The following is a 21,852-nucleotide window of genomic DNA, read 5'->3' as shown; positions in this document are numbered from 1 at the left end:
AACCTATCGTTAAATGGCTTTCGTAACGGACAGAAGGGACAGGGTCAGAATACGATCGCCACCGGATTCTACTTAGTTAGAGCTTTTCGACCCTCTCGTAAAGACAAATGAAGGGATTTACACTTATTTTATAGACATAAAGAGGGTTGAGTGTTATAGCAAGTTTTGGTTAGTACTAAGACTTAAAGATTTATAAAGCTTTCACTATATATTTCAAAATATACATTATTTTTCTTCAATCATTAAAAAAATTGTTTATTTATGACAGGGTCGGTTACTCTCATATTGCATTTCATTTATGTATCTGTCAATAATTTCAAGAACCGTCAGTTTGATTTCTTTAGCGTCACGCCATTATATCGGCAAGATTCGATTAAAATTCGCGCCGGTAAAACGTGAACTGTAATCGGTTTTCCGGGCACCGGAAAGGGCATAAATACGGACATAAATCACTACCGATTGCCTACCTGGCGCAAAAACAATTACAGCCTGCAATTTACGACATTCAATATTAAAGCTCCCGGAATCAAACGCGGCAATTCCGTGATTAAGGCAACAGTGTTTCTACGTCGCGTCTGTATAGGCCAATCCATTATTGCTCTTTGTAGTCGAATACCGAAGCGTGACCGCGGTTGTTAAACCCTTTGGTGTAAGGGACGAGATGCTACAACCCTACGTCTGTTGTTTTGGAGATCAAAAGCAAACCTTGAAAAGTTTGAGATGGGCCTTCAAGGGGCCTTGTGGTCCTCTCTGTGTAATCGTAAGTGTCCTTGAACAAGGACGGATTTGTACTTGTTTATTTATTTTCTGTCGGAGTACAAACTGTGAAAACGAAAAAAATGGAAATGAGATACAAATTCTTATATAAATAAAGAAAACGTATAAATGGTATTACTGTTATTAACTGAAAAGTTCCACTCTTCAAAAACTGTTTTTTACAAATTGAAGCAAAACATCAATTTATACTAGATGGTAAAAACTTTCTATTTAATTTGTTATATTAAATTAAAACTAGAACTAATATTAGCACTATCACTAGAACTAACACTAGACCTAGAAACTTTCGGGTTAAGCCGACCGTCTTTTGAAAAAGTATTTGACATTTTGGATGTCATGTTGCAACCTTCTTCAGAAACAAGTTCCAAGTGACGATTTTCGTAAACAAATCTCCTTTTACTCAACCCACTTAGTACCCGATCCTGATCATTTTTAAGGTTTTAGTGCTTAGTCACAGCAAAATGGGGTCGTCCTATTATCTGACGAACCCACAAAAACAATTATCAATTTTGACTCTGCAACTCCTTTGGTGGTTGTTGTAACTTTATATTAGTGATGGAACGGATACTGGATATACAGGGTGATTCAAAAAAACGCTGACATCGGGTCGCAAATGCTTCCTTAACTAGATACAGCGGGTTAAAGTTTCTTTAAAATTAAACATTATCTGCAATAAAAGGCCTTTTTCTAAAAATATTGTCTACGCCATTGCTAATTTTGTCAAACGGGCAGTATATTTGTGTAAAGTGATCAATTACCTATCAATTGGTCTCTTACAAAACTTTGATCAAAGCAATAGTTTTTAAGAAAAACACGTTTGTAGAAAATTTGTTAATCCAATCAAAAACTGTTGCTTTAATCAAAGTTTTATCAAAACTTCAAATATTATTTTTTCAAAAACTAAAAGCTATTTTTGAAAACGGGTTGGTTCATTGGAAAGAGGACGCTCTTATTAACATTTTGGGAAATTTTCATACTCATATTCCAAGAAATGGATATTATACGAATTTTTAAAACTTAATTGGCGAAAATTGCAAAATTTGAAAAAATTGTCGATCATTTCAAAAATTTTTTTCTCAAAAACTAAAAGTGATTTTTCAAAACGGCTTGTTGCATTAAAAAGAGGATACTTTAATTAATAATTGGTGATATTTCCACAAGGATCCTTCAAGAAATTAATTTTATAGCGAATTTTGAAAATTATCGATGAAAATTGCAACATCGAAAATTTTATCAAAATTTTAAATATTGTTTTCTTAAAAACTAAAAGTTATTTGTCAAAACGGGTTGATTCATTGGAAAGAGGATACTCTTGTTAACACTTTGGGAGGTTTTCATACTCATATTCCAAGAAATGGATTTTATACGAATATTTAAAACTTAATCTTCGAAAATTGTAAAATTCGAAAAAATTGTAGATTATTTCAAAAATTTATTTCTCAAAAATTAAAAGCGATTTTTCAAAATGGCTTTTTGAACTAAGAAGAGGATACTTTAATTAATAATCGAAAGTGATAACAGCGACATTTCTGATAATAATGAATGTGATGATGAATTACAAGCGAAGAGAAGGAAACTACGAAACTGCAACAAGAGATTTTATACATAATATATGAAAAAAGTCCTATTGGGGTTGAACTTGATTATTGTCTGCAGTGTCCAGCACCTAAAAGAGATACTAATTCCTGTGAATTATGGAGTACTAAGTAATAGGTTTTTAATATCCGTCCAAAAATAATGGCCGGGTAGGCCGGAAAGTACCTCTATTTCCTCTAGATACTTTCTTTGTTTACACTCTAACTTTTAAAATTCCAATTTGTATAACTTACTGTATGTATCCCACATGCAATCTCGCTGTAATGTAATTATGGTAACTTTTCCCTAACTTTGGGGATAAAAAGGAAAGCTCTCCTTACCCTCTCACTCTACCTGCCATTTCATCAGAAACAAAGTTGCTGCCTACTCTTTTAGCTGCCACTTAGTCATTTCCCAACAATACCTAAATCTGTCTTATCGACATCTTTAAACTGTCAAAAAGCTACCTATCGAATTTTTAATCACTGTTTCTAGAAGTGCACGTCCAGACAATATTTGGGATGCTTCGATATAGATTATTCTGCAAATTTGTAGAGTGGCCATGAGAGTTACTCTTTGTATAGAGATCAACTTTCTTCTAAAGTCTTCCACCACGTTTGTTATGATCAAACAAACAGGAGGAAAGCAGTAAATAATCTGGAGAAAGAAAGAAAATGGATTTATATTAAACAATTTGCTTATTCCTCTCAACTACATTGAATTTGAATATAATTACTCCTTTATTAATAATGTTTGATCAGTAGAGTAATCCTATAAATTTCAATACGGTTGCCTTTAGTAATCGCAGCCTCTGCGTTTGTCGCGTTTACGCTTGAATTTATTTTGTTATTGTACAATTGATTTGTATCCTAACCACCCCAACCGCATACGATATTAATAGCATTATCCATTTTGGCTGAGTAGGAGGATTTAATTTCGCCATCGATATTCGAATTAGGAACAACAATAACGCTTTATTGAATTATAAATACCAGTCGGTTAGTTAACAAATAAATTATAATTAATGATAAACGTGTTAATCCTCATCGTGTGTTTGGTTTTGATTTCGTTTGATATCCTCCCTTATCTTTGTACATTTCTTGTCATCGATAATCCTATCTGCTGGACAATTTAATTGGATTTCTTTCCATATACAATGACCCAGTTTCGACGCCGCAGGATTACAGCTGTTCTTATCCCGTTGTTTTATAGCTGCTTCTTTCGCTGCGGTGTAACACTTATTGAAGATGGCTTCGGATTTTGGTTTTAACCAATCAACCTTGGACATCTTCTCTTTAATTATTTTTCTTGCGGTTGGTTCGTTTACATTACCATCGTCGTCAATCTGAAATTAGCAACAAATTAAAATTTTTAATTTCCTCGTTACCGTTCCTGAAACGGTAATTGCTGTGATGTGATAATAACAGGATAAACATTGCGCAAAACGACGCATAACGGGATGTCAGAGATTGAATAATATGGTTATTGACCTTGACTTTGAGGCAAGGCTACTTACCAATCCTTTCTTTCTCCCCACACATTGAGCTACGCACTAAAAATAAGTTTTGGATTACTTCCTTGATGTAAGTTGTAAACAAAAACTTACCGCTATATCTTTTTTATGTTTATCTCCTCTATCGCATTTAAAGGGATCAAGAAACACTTCGGCTAATTCTTTCCCGGTTATCTCCCTATAACATTCCTTCCGCATTGGTTTTTCATCTTCCCTTAAGGAACTAAAGTATTCTTCGTCGCAACAACTTCGAAAATGTTTTTTTCTACATTTATCTTCTTTAATAACAGCTTCTTCATCGCGTTTTGTTCTCGGATTAATTAAGTGATTATCCCATTGTAAGTCGGTTAATTCTTCGGCTAAGATTTGATCTAAAAATAATTTTGTTAGGTTAATTTTTATTAAATTGATGTGATTTTACTATAAACGGTATCTTCAAAATCATAAGCACCGACAGCGCAGATTAAAAAAAATAATGAGGAAAAGGTTGAAAAACTCATCTTCGTGATCTCGTTGAAGATCTTCGTTAAACTGACCAATTTGGAACTGCGCAGTTATTTAAGTGGTCGCTTTTGCTGGGTCAAGCATCGGTAACGATAAGTAACGGTTAAATAAATATCTTCAATTAACGTTATTCTTCTTAACGTTGCTATTATTTAAGTTTAAATATTGATTTTAAGAAAGTAGGTATTTAGTTTTAGATCATTTGTTTTTAAAGTTAACGTAAGTAATTTAAATCTTATTAAGAATAAAATTAAGGTTTGTAAGTTTTTAAGTAGTTTATTGAGTTTTAAATATGTTAAATAGAAAATAACTAGAAAATTTGAGATAAAGCGCCTCTTTACGATGTAAATTCCTCTAACGAATCAATATTTTCCCTAATTTTCTTGCACTTAGCTTCGTCTGTGACGCGATCAGCTGGACATGAGGCTTGAATTGATTTCCAAAGGCAGTGTCCGTATTTGATGGAAGCCAGATTACATTGACCCTTTTCTCTTGAAGCTTTTCCTGCTTCAACGGATGCAGAGTAGCATTTCGCGAAAATCTCATTTGCCTTTGGAGCGAACCATTCGATTTTAGCACATTTTTCTTCAAAACTTTTCTTGGCTTCAGCTTCTTTAAGATTCCCTTCATCATCGATTAATCCCCTCTTTCTAGCTACGCATTCGGCTAGACACTAATTAAAATTAACTCATTATTAATATAATTAAGTTAGAATGAAATTACTTACTCCAATATCGTTCTTAATTTCTTCATTTTTGTTGCATTTTAATAAATCGATTAAAGAATCTTCTAAATCTTTACCTTTTAATTCTCTATAACATTCTTTTTTGTAAGCTTTATCTTCTTCGTAAAGCTCTCTAAAATAATCTTCTTCGCAACAACTCCTAAATAAATCGCTTTTGCATTTAGAATCTGTTTCGCGTTTACTTCTTGGGTCGAACAATTTGTTGCTATCCCATTGGAGTTGATCCAATTCGTTTATGAGAATGTGATCTAAAATATTATATATTATTATTATATAAAAAGAATTTGAATATAAAAGAACTTACTGTAAATAGAGTCCTCAAAATTATAAGCTTGGGTTGTTGCAATAACGAAAATAAAAGCGAAAATATTAAAGAGTCCCATCTTAAATGTTACTTCTGATACTTTTAAGTTGAGTACACTGACTTCTTGGAGATTTGTGGTGGAGTTTATATACTGTTGTGAATTTTTTGCGAGGACCAAAAAACGCGATGTAATTATCTCTTCGTCAAAAGGTATGACATTGAAAGAGCGTTAGGAGTTCAACTTAACGGGCTTGTTCCCATGTAGAGAAAATGATTGGCATGTCTATTCATCATCACGGATTTTTGCTTGCCATTTTTTCGTTACGGAGATTTTGCAGAGAGACAATGATGGATTCTCAAATTTTTTATTATGATGCTACAGTTACGTTTTTGCGTGATTAATTTTCTGTACGAACTCGAACTTAATGATGTAACAACCCAGGTAAAAGGTAATACGAAAGAGAATAAAATTTAAAAAAATATGCTTCTCAAATGCTATATTTGCATCAATAATTAATTACATTTTTTAATTCAACACCGTTTATTTATGGGAGGTAATCTTTTATGGGTTGACATGTAACTTAAGAGTTGAATGCAAGAGCTTAGATCCTTAACAAAAATATCTTGGCAATCGAGTTGAGATTCCCTAAAAACACAAGCTCCTAGCGGAGTTAAAAGATTGTTACACCCCGTTTTTGTTGATTCGACTAATTCGGAGTAAAGTTTTGTTGTGTCTAAACATTTATTGATAATTTTTGACCGCATCTCCTCTTTAACCCATGAATACTGAATCCTTATTTTCTCGTACATGTAATTTTCTAAATTCGTAAGAATAATATTTCCTTTTGGGGAATACTAAAAATAATAAAATTAATATTGTTACATAACCAATACATTTTAGCACATACAAATTCTAATTTTTCTGCAACACAATCCATAAAACACTAAAAAAGTAAATTATTAATACAATAATTAGAAATATTAAATTTTTTATTTTGCCTTTGTTTTCCCCAAAATTATCTCATTCATACATTGATTAGTAATAACATCCAATGATGTTCTATTCTCTAAGTCGACGGAACAACAAGAATGAACATCAATACAAGTTATATCACGTTTATTGCGAATTGATTTAGTACCATTTGAAATTCTTTTAATACCATGATCTAAAATATTATTGTATTAAGGAATATCTGGAAATTGTTTTTACTCACTTCTACGTATTTTCGAAGATAAAATCAACCAACTAAACATAACAAAAATTATTAATTGAAACAACTTCATCCTTGGATATTTACCAAAATTTTGTTAAATTTTAATTGAATCATTTCCTTTTTATACTTGCCCAGAATGAATAAATGTTTTAAGAATTTCTGTTGATTAATAACTTAAGGATTAACAAAGAAAAAATGCGTAATTGATAACATTCTTTAATATGTAGGTAATATTTTTTATTATGATCAATACAGTTTTAAAATTAAGCAACCTAAAATATTTTATAATACGAAGAGTTAGTTTTTAAAGCATTCAAAAATTTGGTACATTTCTCGGGATTTTCAATTAGATCACTTGGACAAGCAGCCTGTGTTTCTCTGAACATACAATGCGAAAAATTTAATGCGGTCGATTTGCAAGGAGAATTTTTAATTGGACTTTCAGTGGTTTTAATTATTTCCGTTGATTCACGTAAACATTTCGTTATTAAATCATCCAATTTTGGATTTAACCATTCTAAGTTGTTTTGTTCTGTTACAAACTTTTTTACATTGGTTTCATTTAAATCACCTTTTGAATCAACCTGAAAAAAAATGTATGTTATTTATAATCGTGTTTGTTTATGTAATATCAAAAAATCGATGAAAACCTTATCACAAATATTATCTTATAAGTAAGACCTAAACTGAATGAGTAAAGAGGGACAGCAACATGAATCATGTACTAATTAAACTTTTTTAATGATTTAAATGAGTTGCATTTAGATTTGTCTAAAATATGTGACAGTTGCAGGAAAGAAACTTTAAAAACTTTTGACACGATAAGTTTCGTGGGTGTTAGCTGTTAGAAAAGTTATAATAAGCAAGTGTGAATACGTTTATGAACACGAACGAGGTGTTTAGGAGGCAATTTCATGTGCTGATTACTGTGATTATTATAATAAAGCTGAAGTTTCCTCTTTTTATTAGGAAGAAAGTTTTAATGTTTATTGTTATTAAGTTTAGTGTTACTGATTAATCAATTAAGAAAATAACGATTTAATTATAAATTTGATGATAAGTGTTATAGAACAAATCTCATATTAACACCGCAACTGATTGAATTGCTCCCAACACAATCGGTATATCAAAAAAACTTTTTTGATTGTATGGTCAAGTACTCCATAACAGAAACAATGCTTTCAGGTTCAAGAAAGGTTTCCAAAGTATCACTAATCCACTCCACCCTAGCAAACATGTTTACCAAAAAGCAAAATCAACAATTACTGCTCCCCATGCTTTGACTAGCACTTTCACAAAAAACGGATTCAAGATTCAGGGATATGCTGATGACCTGGTAATCACAATCCGAGGTAAATATGATACGATCATAACTCAACTAATGCAGAAAGCCCTACTACTCACCAGTACTTGGTGTAGAAGCAATGGGCTCAGCATCAATCCAAATAAAATCGAAATAGTCCCTTTCACTCGGAGAAGGAAGCTACAAATAAAAGCACCCTCCATTGAAAGCAGAACTATCAACCTCAAAACAGTAGTTAAATACCTAAGGGTAATACTAGACAGTAAACTAACATGGAACTGACATTTAGATAAGGTGAGGAAAAAGGCCATCATGGCAAACCAGATCTGCCGCAGGCTCCTAGGAAGGAACTGGGGTCTCAAACCACGAATGGCTCATTGGGCCAACGTAGCAATAATCAGACTCATGATCGCCTACGCCTCATTGGTTTGGTGGCTAAAAACAAAACATAAGACAGCACAACAACAACTGGCACAAATCCAGCGGTTAGCATGTTTTAACATAACTGGTGCAATGAAATCCTGTCCGACGGCTGCTTTAGAAGCCCTACTCAGTCTCACACCGCTTCATTTATATATACAAAAGGAGGCTTCAAGTGCCTTATCACTGAAAATAGTTTGTTCACTCAAGTTGATGCAGGGCAACCTCACAGGACACCTCGAAATCGTCAAGGACCTATGTCTAATCACCTGATTGAAATTAAAACGGACCTTATACCGACAGAATACAGTTTCAATCAGCAGTATAAGGTCATATTTAGAAGCAGGGATGATTGGGCGAAGGGTCTAAAAAGAGGAGCCCGAGCGTGGTACACCCATGCTTCAAAGACAGTTAGATCCGGAGTAGGTATGGGCATCAATGGACCGAACAGCAGCATTAAACTGTCACTCAGCTCGGACATAACAGTTTTCCAAGCAGAAGTTATTGCTATAAAATTCTGTACCGCTTTGAACCTACAGAATGGACAGAAAGGTGCATACATCAACATTTTCACAGACAGTCGGGCCGCTTTAAAGGCAATTGAGGCCTACACGTGTGACTCCGCACTGATCAGAGACTGTACCAGCAACCTGAGAGAACTCGCTAGGGGCAATGATGTTACCCTATGGTGGCTTCCAGGTCACAGCAACATTGAAGGCAATGAGAAGGCGGACAAGCGGGCCAAAGAAGCAGCGAACACACCCTTCATTGGATCCCAACCTGGCTGTGGACTACAAAAAAGCCACTTAAAACAAAGGTCTCAAAGGTAGCCTTACGCTGGAAAGAACTTCCAGGTCACAGACAAGCCAAGAGTTGATAACTCCGTCGCAAAACAAAACCAAAGAGGTTTTATGCCTCAGCAGAGGAAATCTAAGAACGCTCTCAGGTTACTCCATTCGCCCCTAAAATGCCACCTCTTCCACATTGGACAAGCTGAGGATCAAACTTGTCTACTTAGCAACGATGAGTCAGAAACAGCTGAACATATACTGTGCAATTGCGTTACCAGAGGCCGTCTAAGACACAATATTTTCGGTAAAACTCTCTTGACACCTACCGACAGGTAGGTTCAAGACCTCAGAGCAATACTAAGGTTTATTAAGGACCTACATTTACCCTAAACCTTTGGAGTTCAACCTTTGTTACAATAGATCTTATAGGTCGGGGTAACGAGAGGGGCCGCTCCTCTCATCCCGGCAGCAATAATAATAAAGATTTCCAACCCAGCTTTATAATATGATTTGTATGGGTTATCGGACCTATGTGTCTATATATTATATATAATACATAATACAAGAAAAATATATATACCCATCCTGTTTGTTGTGCCACACATTGTTTAACACAAACAATATCATTTTTTCGTTTTTGAAGATCCTCACAACTGAATGGATCAAATGTACCATTCTTCCTCCCTGTCATTACTTCTTGATAACATTTTCTTTCAATTGGTACAAATTCCTTTCGTTTTTCTTGGAATTCTTTTCCACCACAACAAGCATATGGAAGTTTTGATGGTCTGTAGCAACTCATATTTTTAACATCTCTCCTAATTCTTTCTAAATGAATTAAATCTTCAGAAAATGTTTCGAAATCTTCGGCAAGAATCTGATCTGTTATTAATTTTTTAAATAAAATCGATACAATTATGTTTTTAATAAGAATACGAAACTTACTGTAAAGAGCATCGTTGAAATTATAAGCAAATATAGTATGAAATACACTCAAAACTATTATTAACATAACCATCGCGAGGTGTATTTTTAATTTTTGTTATGAAAAATGGTTGTGTCGACGTATTTAATAAGTTTTAAATCACAATAGATTTAATTGTATAATAGAATTTGAAAATTATTTTAACCTTGTATTTCTATCACAATATTATTTAGGTATATAATTTATTTTTCTGTAATTTACGGATGTCGCACACAATAAACAAATTTAAATAAATGATATTGAATAAAAAACCCAAGTGCGTGTGAAGTTACAATACTTTTATTAGCAGCATTAAAAACATACGTATTTATCAAACATTAAGCAGCAACTTTTTTTTTAATTAAAACATTTAATGTGGAGGATGTGGGAAGAAACTTGAATGTTTAGCAAATTGCCGAACAATTTCGCAAGTTTTTGGATCCTCAATTTTATCTTCTGGACAAGCGAGTTGAGTTTCTCTAAACATACAGTGTTGGAATTTGATGTGGGCTGGATTACAAGCATTTTTATCAGATTTATCCGTTTTTTCTCCAGCTTCTTTAGCTTCTGCAAAACATTTAGTTAACATATCATCGAGTTTCGGTTTTAACCATTCCATTGAAGTATGCTCCGTAACATATTTTTTAATAACATCTTCCTTAAGATTTCCCTCTTCATCAACGGCGTTCTTCTTTTTACCAACGCATTGTTTAACACACTACAAAAATTAATAAATTAATTAATAAAAAGAATCGTTATTAAAATAACAATTAACTTACAATCATTTCTTTTTTGCGTTGTTCAATATCATCGCAATTAAAAGGATCGAATGGTTTACCATGGAACGTTTCTTTCCCAGTAACTTCTTTGAAACATTCTTTTTTGATATCACGTAATTCGTTATGAAGAGCTTCAAGGTCTTCAGCCCCACAACATAAGTGATGGTGATGATGATGTTTATGATGACATTTCGGGTCTTCGGTTTCTCTGCGTGCTCGGTGATTTAAAATTGTTATTTCTTCATCATCAGCCAAAGATTCAAAATCTTTTGAAAGGTATTGATCTAAACAAAAAGAAAAAGATAAGAAATAAGATTGTTTTAAAATAAAATAACTTACTGTAAATCGCATCATCAAATTGATAGGCATTTACAGCCAAAATGATATAAGAAACAAGAAGTAAAGTTTTCATCCTCACAAAGTTGTTCTTGTTACTGACGACCGGTTTCGCGAAGACTTCTCTATTTATATCCGCTGCATTCCTTGTCTCCACAGTTTTTTTAATGGGAGGTAGCACGCTATGTTCTGGTTACTTTTTTTTAGAGTTGGTGTTAAATCGTTAAAATTGATATGATTTTAATCGGTTTTTGGTTACATAAGATGTTCAAGATTTATCTTTGCGGTGGCAATTGTAAAAAATCGCTTTGACCTTCGTTGGTCATCATCTGTAATTAGCTTTGATCTATATAATAGCGTTTTAATAACCAAAATAAACAATCAAATATAATAAAGGGAAGTGCGTTTCATTTTCTAGATAATTAAATATGTGTTTTTCAATAACAAAATTATTTCTTTGAATTGTCTTTGTTTGAGTTTTAATGTTTGTGATGTCTAAATATCATTAGTACAGCATAACAAAACGTTAAGGGGAACTACACCTATGATTAATGTATTTCGTGTTAACAACGAAACGTGTGGTTATATTGTTAAAAATATTTACTTATTGTTTAATCAAGATGAATCAGTCTTGTTTCTATTAAACAAAACTTTCTTTCTTTTGTCGAGTTTATTTCTAGTTTTTATTTTGTTCTTTCTTTTTATAAATCTTTATGTAATGGTTTGATTTGAAGGTGTGAGTGCGCGCCTTTGTTTAGAAACTGATTGTGTGAACTCGTTCATGAATATTTACCTACAACTGTATTTGAAATACTGATTTATGCAATGATATTGGAAATTTCCAGTAGCATTGTGATAAATGTTAAAACAATGAAGAATTATTCCGCTAATGCATCATCAATTAATCATTCTCATTAGAATAGTAATAAAATCCATAAATATACAGTGACCGAAAATAATGGCAGTTTCATAAATTGTAACAAAAATTGCTCTTTATGTAATTGACGAAAACTCTTTGTGTTGAGTTATCGATTATGAAACGCATCGATTTAATGAATGTATTTGGTTGTAATGTGATTTGCTCATTTCTGGAAAAAACAATTTGTGATTTTATTTAATTTTTAATGGGCGGAAGAAATAATCGTCGAGCTCACTTATAATTGAAACGTCGCAGTACGCTTAATCTTTTTATTGACCTATTATGGATGTTTATGATGAAACATCTCAATGAATGTTTGCAGTCAGTAATCCCAGAACTCAACTAGCCGTTTTTTTCATAATTGGTTGAGTGGTGGATCTCGTTGAAACAATGGGAACATTATTACCCACAGACGAAGTTGTGTAAACATCAAATATCACGATGCCCGTCTAGTTTGAATCGTTGCAATACCCTCGTCAGTAAACAAGGCTTTCGTACCACCATAACAGGGCTCTATTTCAAACCGATGCTTACTCCCAATATTAGATTAACCGGTATACTAACACTAATTTGGACGTATCCTTCGATACACAGCCTTCAATATTTAAAAATGTGTTGTAGTTGCCAGAGATTCCATTAATAACACACCATTATTTAGCATGTGGGCAAATTTGCAACCAAAAATCAACTCAGTGTTAGATAGAACTCAACAATACGATTACATGTTTATTATGAAACGTTTTACTTACTTTTTAAGGCAATCTACACTCTACCAACTCATTCGAGTGGTCATATTTGTATTATGTTTACTATCTAGCTAACGTTCGGCGAGATATAATATGCTATTAGTCGTTTTTGATGTATAATGAAACATGAAGAATCCCCACAATTGATCCCACTGCAATGCATACACAGTTAGGCAACACGTATTTCAGTGCCTAAGATTTCGCCCAATAAAGTTGAGGGTTGTTTGCGGCCGAGACAGTATAATATGTATTGTCCAATTTTATATAGATGTGAGATCAAAGATATAACCGAGCTTAATCAACTGAAAATATTCAGTTTTACCGGGTTAAGCTTCAATTCAAATTTAGGCAACACACATTCATATCCATATTTTTTATTTATCTGCTGATACAAAGTCGAGCAAAAACGTCAAAACAAAAAACAATTAGTGTTACAAAAAAGGTTTACATCTAACACAAAAAACAGTACTAGCACTAATTAAATGTGTCCAATTCATTACAATTTAAATATTCATCTATATTATAGAAACATTTTACGAGTAATAGGCTTTTTACATATATGTGAAACTTCTTAATAGTTAGATCTTTGACATGTTGCTGCGTTAATTTGAGTCTATGTGATGGCAATTCAAAAAACGATTTATAACATGTGTCGTAGAAATGTAATTGAGAGTTTGTTCTAAATTCGCTTTTGTTATTATGAACGTAATTTAGACACGTTAATATGTAGTTAGATGGCACTGTTAGTATCTTGTGTTTTTTAAAAGATGATTTACAACTTACGACGGCAGTTAGGCCGTCTAACGCTCGAATACAGCGCTTTTGCAAACGGAAAACCCTCTTTAATCCAGTAGCCGACCCCCAGGCCAGAACACCGTACCCAGCCATCGCATGAAAACACGAAAAGTACACCACTCTTGCAGTACGCCACTATTGCAGTGTCTCAACCGAAAGCGGCATCGATTTCATAAACGTAAATCCTTCATTCTTCGCCCCTATACAACGGAAAGCTGTATTCAGGCTACCTTCTCTTTCATAATACATCAGCTATACAACAATCTTTTAATTAATAATATCCTGTAACCTCAATCTTTTGAGTTCCTGGGTAACTGAGCCACAGGAACTAAGTGGCTTCAACGTTGGATTTCGCAGCAGTCTTTTTTCATGCTTCGCTTCGGACTCTTGAATTACTTCGTAGACCTATTTGATCATCATGTAGTTTTTAATTGGTTATATTACAATAAGCATTGGTAATCAGTCAAAGAATTTGTATTGAGATGATCAATTGATTAGATCACTTTTTTCAATCCCAGATCTGATTCCCGTAAGTCCAGATAGGATTAATCATGAACTGATAAACTAGTCTCTTTAATTGCAAATCAAGTTGGAATCATGTACCGACTAACCAGTATTTTGCCTACTTTCGAATCTACTCTGCTTAGCTTTCTATCTAACATGATGCTTCCACTGCCATCAAAATGGAGATCAACATATTTTGTTGATGCTGATTGAGGAATGGAGCATCTTTCAAGAGACACAGTTAGGTTGCTATTTGTTCGCCGTAATGCAAAATTAATGTGGACCGATTTCAAGTCTTAAAACATTGCGACATTCTTCAGTCTCAAGAATTTTAGAACATTTTCCATATTTATTCATTGGATTTTCATAATAATTATTATTATTTCTGGCTTATAAAAAGGTGTATATCTCTATAGATGGAGTAACACCTATTTTATCCCCTTTAATTCATTGCTTGATTACTGATACTGAATCTTTCAACAATTGTTAACAATTTTTGAGAAAAACATCTATACACCAATCCTTTTAAAAATATATATTTTATTAAACAATTTTCGATACATTTTTAAAAATATTTAATGACCAACAACTGGGAGAAAAGTTGAGTGTTTAGCAAATTGCCGAACGATTGCGCATGTTCTTTGATCTTGAATTTGATCTGCTGGACAAGCGAATTGAGTTTCCCTAAACATACAGTGCTCGAATTTGGTAAGAGCCGGATTGCAGGCATCATCAACAGATTTATTCATATTTTCCGTTGCCTTTTTAGCTTCTGCGAAGCATTTTGTCATCATATCATTGAGTTTTGGTTTCAACCATTCCATCGTGGTATGTTCGGTCATGAATTTCCTAGCAACATCTTCCACAAGATTTCCTTGCGCATCTAAGCAACCCTTCTTTTTACCCACACATTGTTTAACACACTACAAATATAAGAAAATGAATTTAGTACTCATAGTTTAAAGGTTTAAAACTTACAATTAGATCTTTTTTAAGTTTTTCGACATCATCACAATTGAAAGGATCGAATGGTTTCCCATGGAACGTTTCTTGTCCAGTAACTTCTTTGTAGCATTGTTTTTTGAGATCGCGCAAATCGTTGTCAATTGAGAGAAAATCTTCTTTTCCGCAACATACAGGTGGACCTTGCGGTTTACGACATCTCGGATCTTCAGATTGTCTTCGTATTCTGTGAGTTAATGCTTGATCATCAATCAGAGATTCGAAATCCTTTGCAAGGTATTGATCTGTAAAAATAAAATGGAATTAGTTACCAAAAAAAATGGAAAATAAAGATATACTTTAAGCGATAACTTACTATAAAGGGCATCGTCGAATTCATAGGCGTTTATGCCTAAAATGATGCAGCAAGCAAAAAGCACGATTTTCATCCTGACAGAATTGTTTGTACACTGATGAGTGAATGCACGAAGACTTCTTTATTTATACGTTTGGATTTGTTGTGTTATTTCGCAAAAACCACATTAATTAAAATTTATTAATTCTGGGAAATACGTTATCATATCTTTTTCGATAAATAGTTTTAGATAAAGTAATTTATATTTAAGTAGTATAAGATCCTCTTTATATAATTGATGGTTCCACTATGTCTTTTTGGTCTGAGGGTTTTTTATGTTTATCAAGTATTGAAATTGGGTATTTCCAATCATGTTATTTTAACTCATAGTAAATATTACGCGATTATTTTTATGACCTATCACTTTTCGATAACCGCTACTTTTCAACAACAAATATTTATTTATAAACATTTATTTATAATCTTAATTTTGATTTTTAAATAGTTATAGTAGTGATGAAAGTTTTTAAAGCGTATATGTGACATGCAGTTAGAAATAGATTGTGTCAACTTATTCATGAATTATTAAAATGTATTTCGAGTACTGATTTATATAATGAAATTAAAACTTTCCAATGACGTTTGATACGAATATTACCATAATGAATATATAAAATGGTTATTAATTCCCTGAATCAGTTATTTTAATCGATTACAAACTATTCTAATAAAAAATTTGCGAGCGGTGTTATAAATTAACCGTAAAAATAAAAACAACAAAATGTAAATATATTATTATCAAATTTCTTCAAAATTAAGGATTACCTAAATAGTTATAAGTTCTTGTATTCTGGTATTAATTATTTATCTCTGCCGAAACATGATTTGTACCCATACAAATCATTACAATTTACGATCGGTATCAATCACTATGTTGGCAAAACCTATTCGATTGTTTGTCAAACATAAAATCTACAACCACGAACTAACATAAATATTGCAATAAATTCTAAAATACATCGTATAGAATAATTAATATAACCGCAGCGAAATTTCTTCAATTTATATAAAAATTTTCACCCTCCCATACGCGCGGATTTTTGACCATAAAAAACCTGACAACGTTTAAATGGTGTCGTTAAAACGTGAGGGTGGAAGAATTAATATGGAAAGCGTTTATGGAACGCGTAAAAACTCATAAAGTTATAAAGAGACTTTTATCTGTTGTTAATAGGATCGTTTAACTGCTGTAATCGTTGAAAAATTTAAAATAATGCGAAAAAGAAGTCCAATTATATCTGTTAATTCATAATTAACACAACAAACTAAAAACAACAATAACAGAAATACGTGATATGCAAATAAACGTTCATTCAACATCCCCACATTCCAATAAAACACAAATCTCCTTTATTTTTTCTCTTATCCCCCTAAAAGAAAAATAAATAAAGATAGAAAACATCCAACGAATAATAAGAGTTAAGATAAAAGTAACATAAACTCAGACATCATCACAGTGATTATTGACCGTATCATGTTTACAACCCCCTTTAAATCTAATAAACGTTTCAAGAGAAAGAGAGTACGGAATGAAAGGGTCGAAAAGGTAACGATTTCATGAATTTACGTTCCGGTCCCTTTCTCCAAAAGCTACCTAACCGCACAGCGGGGAAAAATCGCTGGAAAACGAACCGCGCCCCATGAAAACGCTTTTTAACGCACACACCCAACGAGAAAATACAGGGTGGTGGGTTTTAAATCAACACGTAGCGATACCGCCCATCTTGAAAGTCACGGAAGAAACGAGTAACTACTTACAACCAGTTGGATTTATGTCGATTTATGGCGTGTTCCGGATCTTGGTTCAAAAAGTTATGGGTTATTTGTAACAGAAGGTGTTGTAGAGGTTTATCGCAACGGAGTTGTTACTGATTTGGCCTTATTTTTGAAAATTTAAATAGGGTTGTTGCAACTTAAAAGCATTTTAAGATCGTATCTAATAATCGTATTTCAATTTTTCTACTTGGCAAGTTCGAGTTATCGATTTTCGCTGTGAACTTCGTTATACGACAGCAAAAAGAATTTTTTTTCAAAAATAGCATCCATCGGATATATATCAAGTGAAATACACCGGTGTGACGGCATGAACCCAACACCACCGACCGGAAGGACTTCGAAAGAAGGACCACGTAAACACGAGCTGGTAAAAAATTAGTGTCATTTTTCGGAGTGTACCAGTTTCAAGGCACGTTCTTTCTCGCTACCAACGACCTATACCGACGTCGGCGTCGCGACGGGTCAGCTGCTGGCGACAACCACGCCAATTCACCATAGGTTACAACGACGGGAAATGCCGACAACAGGGCGTGTAAGATAAAAGGGCCCTTTTACTCGATTAAGGCCTTACTTTTACGCAGCAAAGAGGGCTTGATTAATTAATACCTCCTTTAAGACCATCAGTTGCAGATGTTGTTTACGCCTTTTCTGATGACTGAACTAATAAAGGGTTCCCGAGTTTTCAAGATGAAACATTATGTAATGAAAAATGAAGATTACAACACGTCTTTAAGATAATACATTGGATGTGCCTGTGACTTATACCATTATTTTAACTACACATAATAATGTATTGATATCAAAAATAAACAATAATATTTATAATCTTTCAGACTCTAAATATTTGTGGTTTAGAAAGAAAATAAAATCGAATTTATCAGAAAGACATGAATGAACACCATACATGAACAGTATTGGATGAGTTTATACAAAGAACCTCCATATCAGAATTATAGTCAGAAAAGATGTATTTCAAATTTGACACATAAGATAAGTTAAATCCTAACCAAACAAACTCCAATGCAAGACAACTCAAACCCAAAGCATGCCAACCTAATCCCAAAATAACCGAATCCAAACCTGTAGCAATGCTTTCAATTTTAAAGATTTGCGTTTCTAAAAGTAATTATCCAAAAAGTAAGTCAACCCCTTGGCAGTAGTAAGGCAAATCAATACAATCTCAGAACAGCTCAACTCATTCTAATTCAAAGTTGAGACTTGACAAAGGCAAACCAATTTCAAACCAACCTAACTAATTCCCACAGCAAACCAATTCTCAAAGCAAGTCAACCGAAACTCAAAGTATAAAAACTCAATCCAAAACAACAAAGGTATCTTAAATCGCTAGAAAAATTGTAGCTGATTCTTGTCGTGGTAACTGGAAATATATTGGAGGTTTGCGAAGTCAAAATTCTGACTTATATGTTGGGTTGACCTACTTTGGCAGTTTATCATGTATTTATATATATTTTTTTATTATTATTAACGTGTTGTTACAGGTCTAAAGGAAGTAAAAATGCCTAGAAACTATCAGAGAAAATTGAGGGCGCGTACCTACAAGAACTACAGTCCGTATACCTACTTTAGCGCAAATAGGATTTTTATATACTGCCAAAGTAACCCCACATTTCAAGTTGTTGATAGCTTTTTCACAAAAAACTCGGCTTGTGACAAACCTTTTGAGTTCAACGTTTTACTTGTGTAAGGAATGGCATCAACCGTATATTTAGTTGTATTGTCACACATTTAAACTAACTTTAGCCCGTATTTATCCGGCTTGTTAGGAATATACATTCTAAAGTTACATCGCCCTCGAAATGCGAGCAATTGCCCATGAATTGTCAGGAATGAAGCGGGCTTGTAAGAACTTCGCTACGCAGCAATAAATAAATCCCAAACTTCCCTTATAGGAGCAAAGTTGTCAGTTTTTCTCCTATCAGCTCGAGTGTTATAATCATGCATTCCAACAAATAATCAAAACGGTCGCAGCTTATGGTGACGTGGTATCTATTACCACTGATTTCTGGGTTAAACAGCTTGTTTGACAGTAAATGATTGTCCTTTTGAGCAGCTGAAAGAATTAATAACCCTAATAGATCCTGGTGTAATGTGAATAATATTTCTGCCTATCGATGATCTATTTCTAGCAGCCGTTGGCTTGTTTGTCCAACGATGACCATTTTTCCCTCCGAGACTAATTTTATCACAAACCACAACGTGTGGATCAAAAACAACAGGATGAACGTTATCAGTCCTCTTCTTCTTCCTAACTGGTGGTAGAGGTTCTTCTTCATTCATACTTGAAACGTCTGATAGCTCTAAGTCTGCATCAGGGTCGTAGTGTGGGTCTTCATCGGTATCATCACTATTCATAACGCTGTAATATGTATACCATATGATCTACTTCATCATCCGATCCAGAATCGTTGTCAGATTTATCACTATCACTCTGTAGTAAGTATTTTTCAATTTTACTTTCAGTACACTTCCGACTCTTTTTTGGAACTTATTTATATTTACATTAACTTATGTACATTTACCACTAAAACTGCGCATGAGAACAAAATATTAACACTTTTCAATCAATAATAATCCACTATAAACAAAACGGGTATATAAAAAATCCAAGTGTTAAAGTTAAACTATCGTAAAATTTACGAGTGATCGAAAGCAGAACGAAAATGACAAACTGTAAGAAGTGCGCCAAACACTAACTGATGAAGCAGCGCCAGTAAGGCACGGAACCAAACTAAACAAAAAAAACACACTCGTAATTTTTACGATAGTTTAGCTTTCTAGAGTTAAAAGTTGGATTACTTTTTGGTTGACTTGCTTCGGAATTAGGTTGGGTCACTTTGGACTTGATGTGGGTTAACTGGCTTACTTTGGAGATAGTTTACCTTGTGGTTCAGGTATTTTGGAGTTTTATGAGCTTGGTTTTAGGTTAGGTTACTTTGTGGTTACGTTGTTTTCAAATTTGTTTACTTTGGAGTTCAAATATTTTCTGGTTAAGTTGATTTAGGAATGGTTTGTTGTTTTTTAGGTTGGTATTGTAAATAATTGAATGTGCTAGATGAGATTAGTGTTGTACTGTGTTATGCACTCTTGTGAAGATAATCATTTCCGTCTTCTTGCGTGTTAAATATTAATAAGCAAAAACGAGTTTTCTTGTAGGTAACGTAGTTTTTTCAAATTATATAACTTTATTAACTTCTCAAAAGCTTTTAATGTAATTTTATTGAACCTAATGAACAATTCGTTGGAGCATATAAGTTACAACATCTATTACACAAGACATCCGTGACCGCGGATGGTACTGATCCATTATAATTAAGTCCGTGCATTGTCCACCACGACAAAGTTGAGAACCATGCAAACCTCACAGGGACGCACAGTATATAATTTGATCCGACCTCAACAGCGCACGTCCCCAGAGCGTTTACAGTCGTTCTCTCTGTCTATCAAATCCTTAGGACCGTTCCCTAGAACGCTCTCTGGAGGTCACCGCCTCGGCTCCTTAATTAGTTAGAAAACTTTGTTAATTTCGACCCTGAGTCGCGCGCTACGCCGTCTTACGGAGCAATTAGTTCTCACGTCACCCGTAACTTTCCCAAAAAGTACATATTTAAATGTGTTAGAAGGGGTACGTGGATCTGATTCAGTTTCCAAGAAACGAAATCTTAGTACTTTAAGTTGATTAATTTGTTTTTGGTTGTATATTTTAGTATAGCTAAATTGAATAGTACCTAAAATACCATGTAGCAATCTCGTTAAACTAATTGTGAAAACATTGTATGGCTCTAATAGAAAATTTACCAAAACCATATTAAACATGTAAAATAATTCCAACCGCAAAGTAAACGAGTCTCCGATTTTCGTCCATCGCGGCGTTGTCTCATGCATATTGATGTACGGTCACAACCAACCAAAATTGCCAACTTCCACTCATACAACCGCACATACCGAGGGAGAGAGAGATATTCTCGTCGGTACCGCAAATATTGCAAACTTGTTTATATTCCGGTCTACAAATCCTTCCGGATTACCATATATTTCGCACTTTATAAAATTATACATTCCGTCTCCGTTTACCGTTTGCATTACGCGTAATTTTTTCCATCACTGTAAAACGCGGGAAACTTTTAGACAAAGCTTCTCGTAATTAATAGTAAAAACGAGAAACACCCATCCTTTGTGAAACTCTAAAACCCCAGTGTAAAATAATTATATAGGTGATGAAATTATTTTAGTTTTGTTAAAATTTCAAAATAATACCAAATTATATTTTCGAATTAAAAAGATTTTTTTTTATTTTATTTCAATTTTTATTCATTTGTTAACAAAAAGCCTTTTTAACGTTACATCACCGAATTTATTTAAAGCATATTTAAAATTTGTTGAATGCAAACGAACAATCCTCTTTTTTATATTTTATTGATTTAAACATTTTTACTTTGTATCACAAACAGTGAAACATTTCCGGATTTAATTTGCGCATGATTGATATAGAAACGTTATACAAAAATTGTA

At 33.4% G+C, this 21,852-nt stretch overlaps 4 protein-coding genes across 4 annotated transcripts; all 4 read right to left on the bottom strand.

Annotated features, from left to right (window-relative positions):
• Positions 1-3,306: 3,306 nt before the first annotated feature.
• LOC111424330 (uncharacterized) lies at positions 3,307-4,402 on the bottom strand. Its single transcript, XM_023057830.2, has 4 exons — positions 4,287-4,402; positions 3,959-4,236; positions 3,869-3,904; positions 3,307-3,697 (listed from the first exon to the last, which is right to left on the bottom strand). Exons 1-4 carry the CDS (start codon positions 4,363-4,365, stop codon positions 3,389-3,391), a joined length of 702 nt encoding a protein of 233 aa, XP_022913598.1. The 5' UTR covers positions 4,366-4,402; the 3' UTR covers positions 3,307-3,388.
• Positions 4,403-4,619: 217 nt separating this feature from the next.
• Positions 4,620-10,187, bottom strand: LOC111424331 (uncharacterized). The gene is made up of 6 exons (XM_023057831.2): positions 10,092-10,187; positions 9,727-10,028; positions 6,908-7,216; positions 5,419-5,569; positions 5,097-5,362; positions 4,620-5,042 (listed from the first exon to the last, which is right to left on the bottom strand). Exons 1-6 carry the CDS (start codon positions 10,162-10,164, stop codon positions 4,707-4,709), a joined length of 1,437 nt encoding a protein of 478 aa, XP_022913599.2. The 5' UTR covers positions 10,165-10,187; the 3' UTR covers positions 4,620-4,706.
• Positions 10,188-10,388: 201 nt separating this feature from the next.
• Positions 10,389-11,339, bottom strand: LOC111424289 (Odorant-binding protein 50e). Its single transcript, XM_023057789.2, has 3 exons — positions 11,229-11,339; positions 10,890-11,173; positions 10,389-10,828 (listed from the first exon to the last, which is right to left on the bottom strand). The coding sequence occupies exons 1-3, from the start codon at positions 11,299-11,301 to the stop codon at positions 10,481-10,483; spliced, it is 705 nt and encodes a 234-aa protein (XP_022913557.1). The 5' UTR covers positions 11,302-11,339; the 3' UTR covers positions 10,389-10,480.
• A 3,370-nt stretch (positions 11,340-14,709) lies between these two features.
• On the bottom strand, positions 14,710-15,778 carry LOC111424410 (uncharacterized). Its single transcript, XM_023057927.2, has 3 exons — positions 15,508-15,778; positions 15,168-15,436; positions 14,710-15,112 (listed from the first exon to the last, which is right to left on the bottom strand). Exons 1-3 carry the CDS (start codon positions 15,578-15,580, stop codon positions 14,765-14,767), a joined length of 690 nt encoding a protein of 229 aa, XP_022913695.1. The 5' UTR covers positions 15,581-15,778; the 3' UTR covers positions 14,710-14,764.
• Positions 15,779-21,852: the final 6,074 nt, after the last annotated feature.

This window comes from Onthophagus taurus, chromosome 6, assembly GCF_036711975.1.
Source record: "Onthophagus taurus isolate NC chromosome 6, IU_Otau_3.0, whole genome shotgun sequence".
Classification (NCBI taxonomy): domain Eukaryota; kingdom Metazoa; phylum Arthropoda; class Insecta; order Coleoptera; family Scarabaeidae; genus Onthophagus; species Onthophagus taurus.
This window is presented reverse-complemented; position numbering and strand designations above follow the sequence as displayed.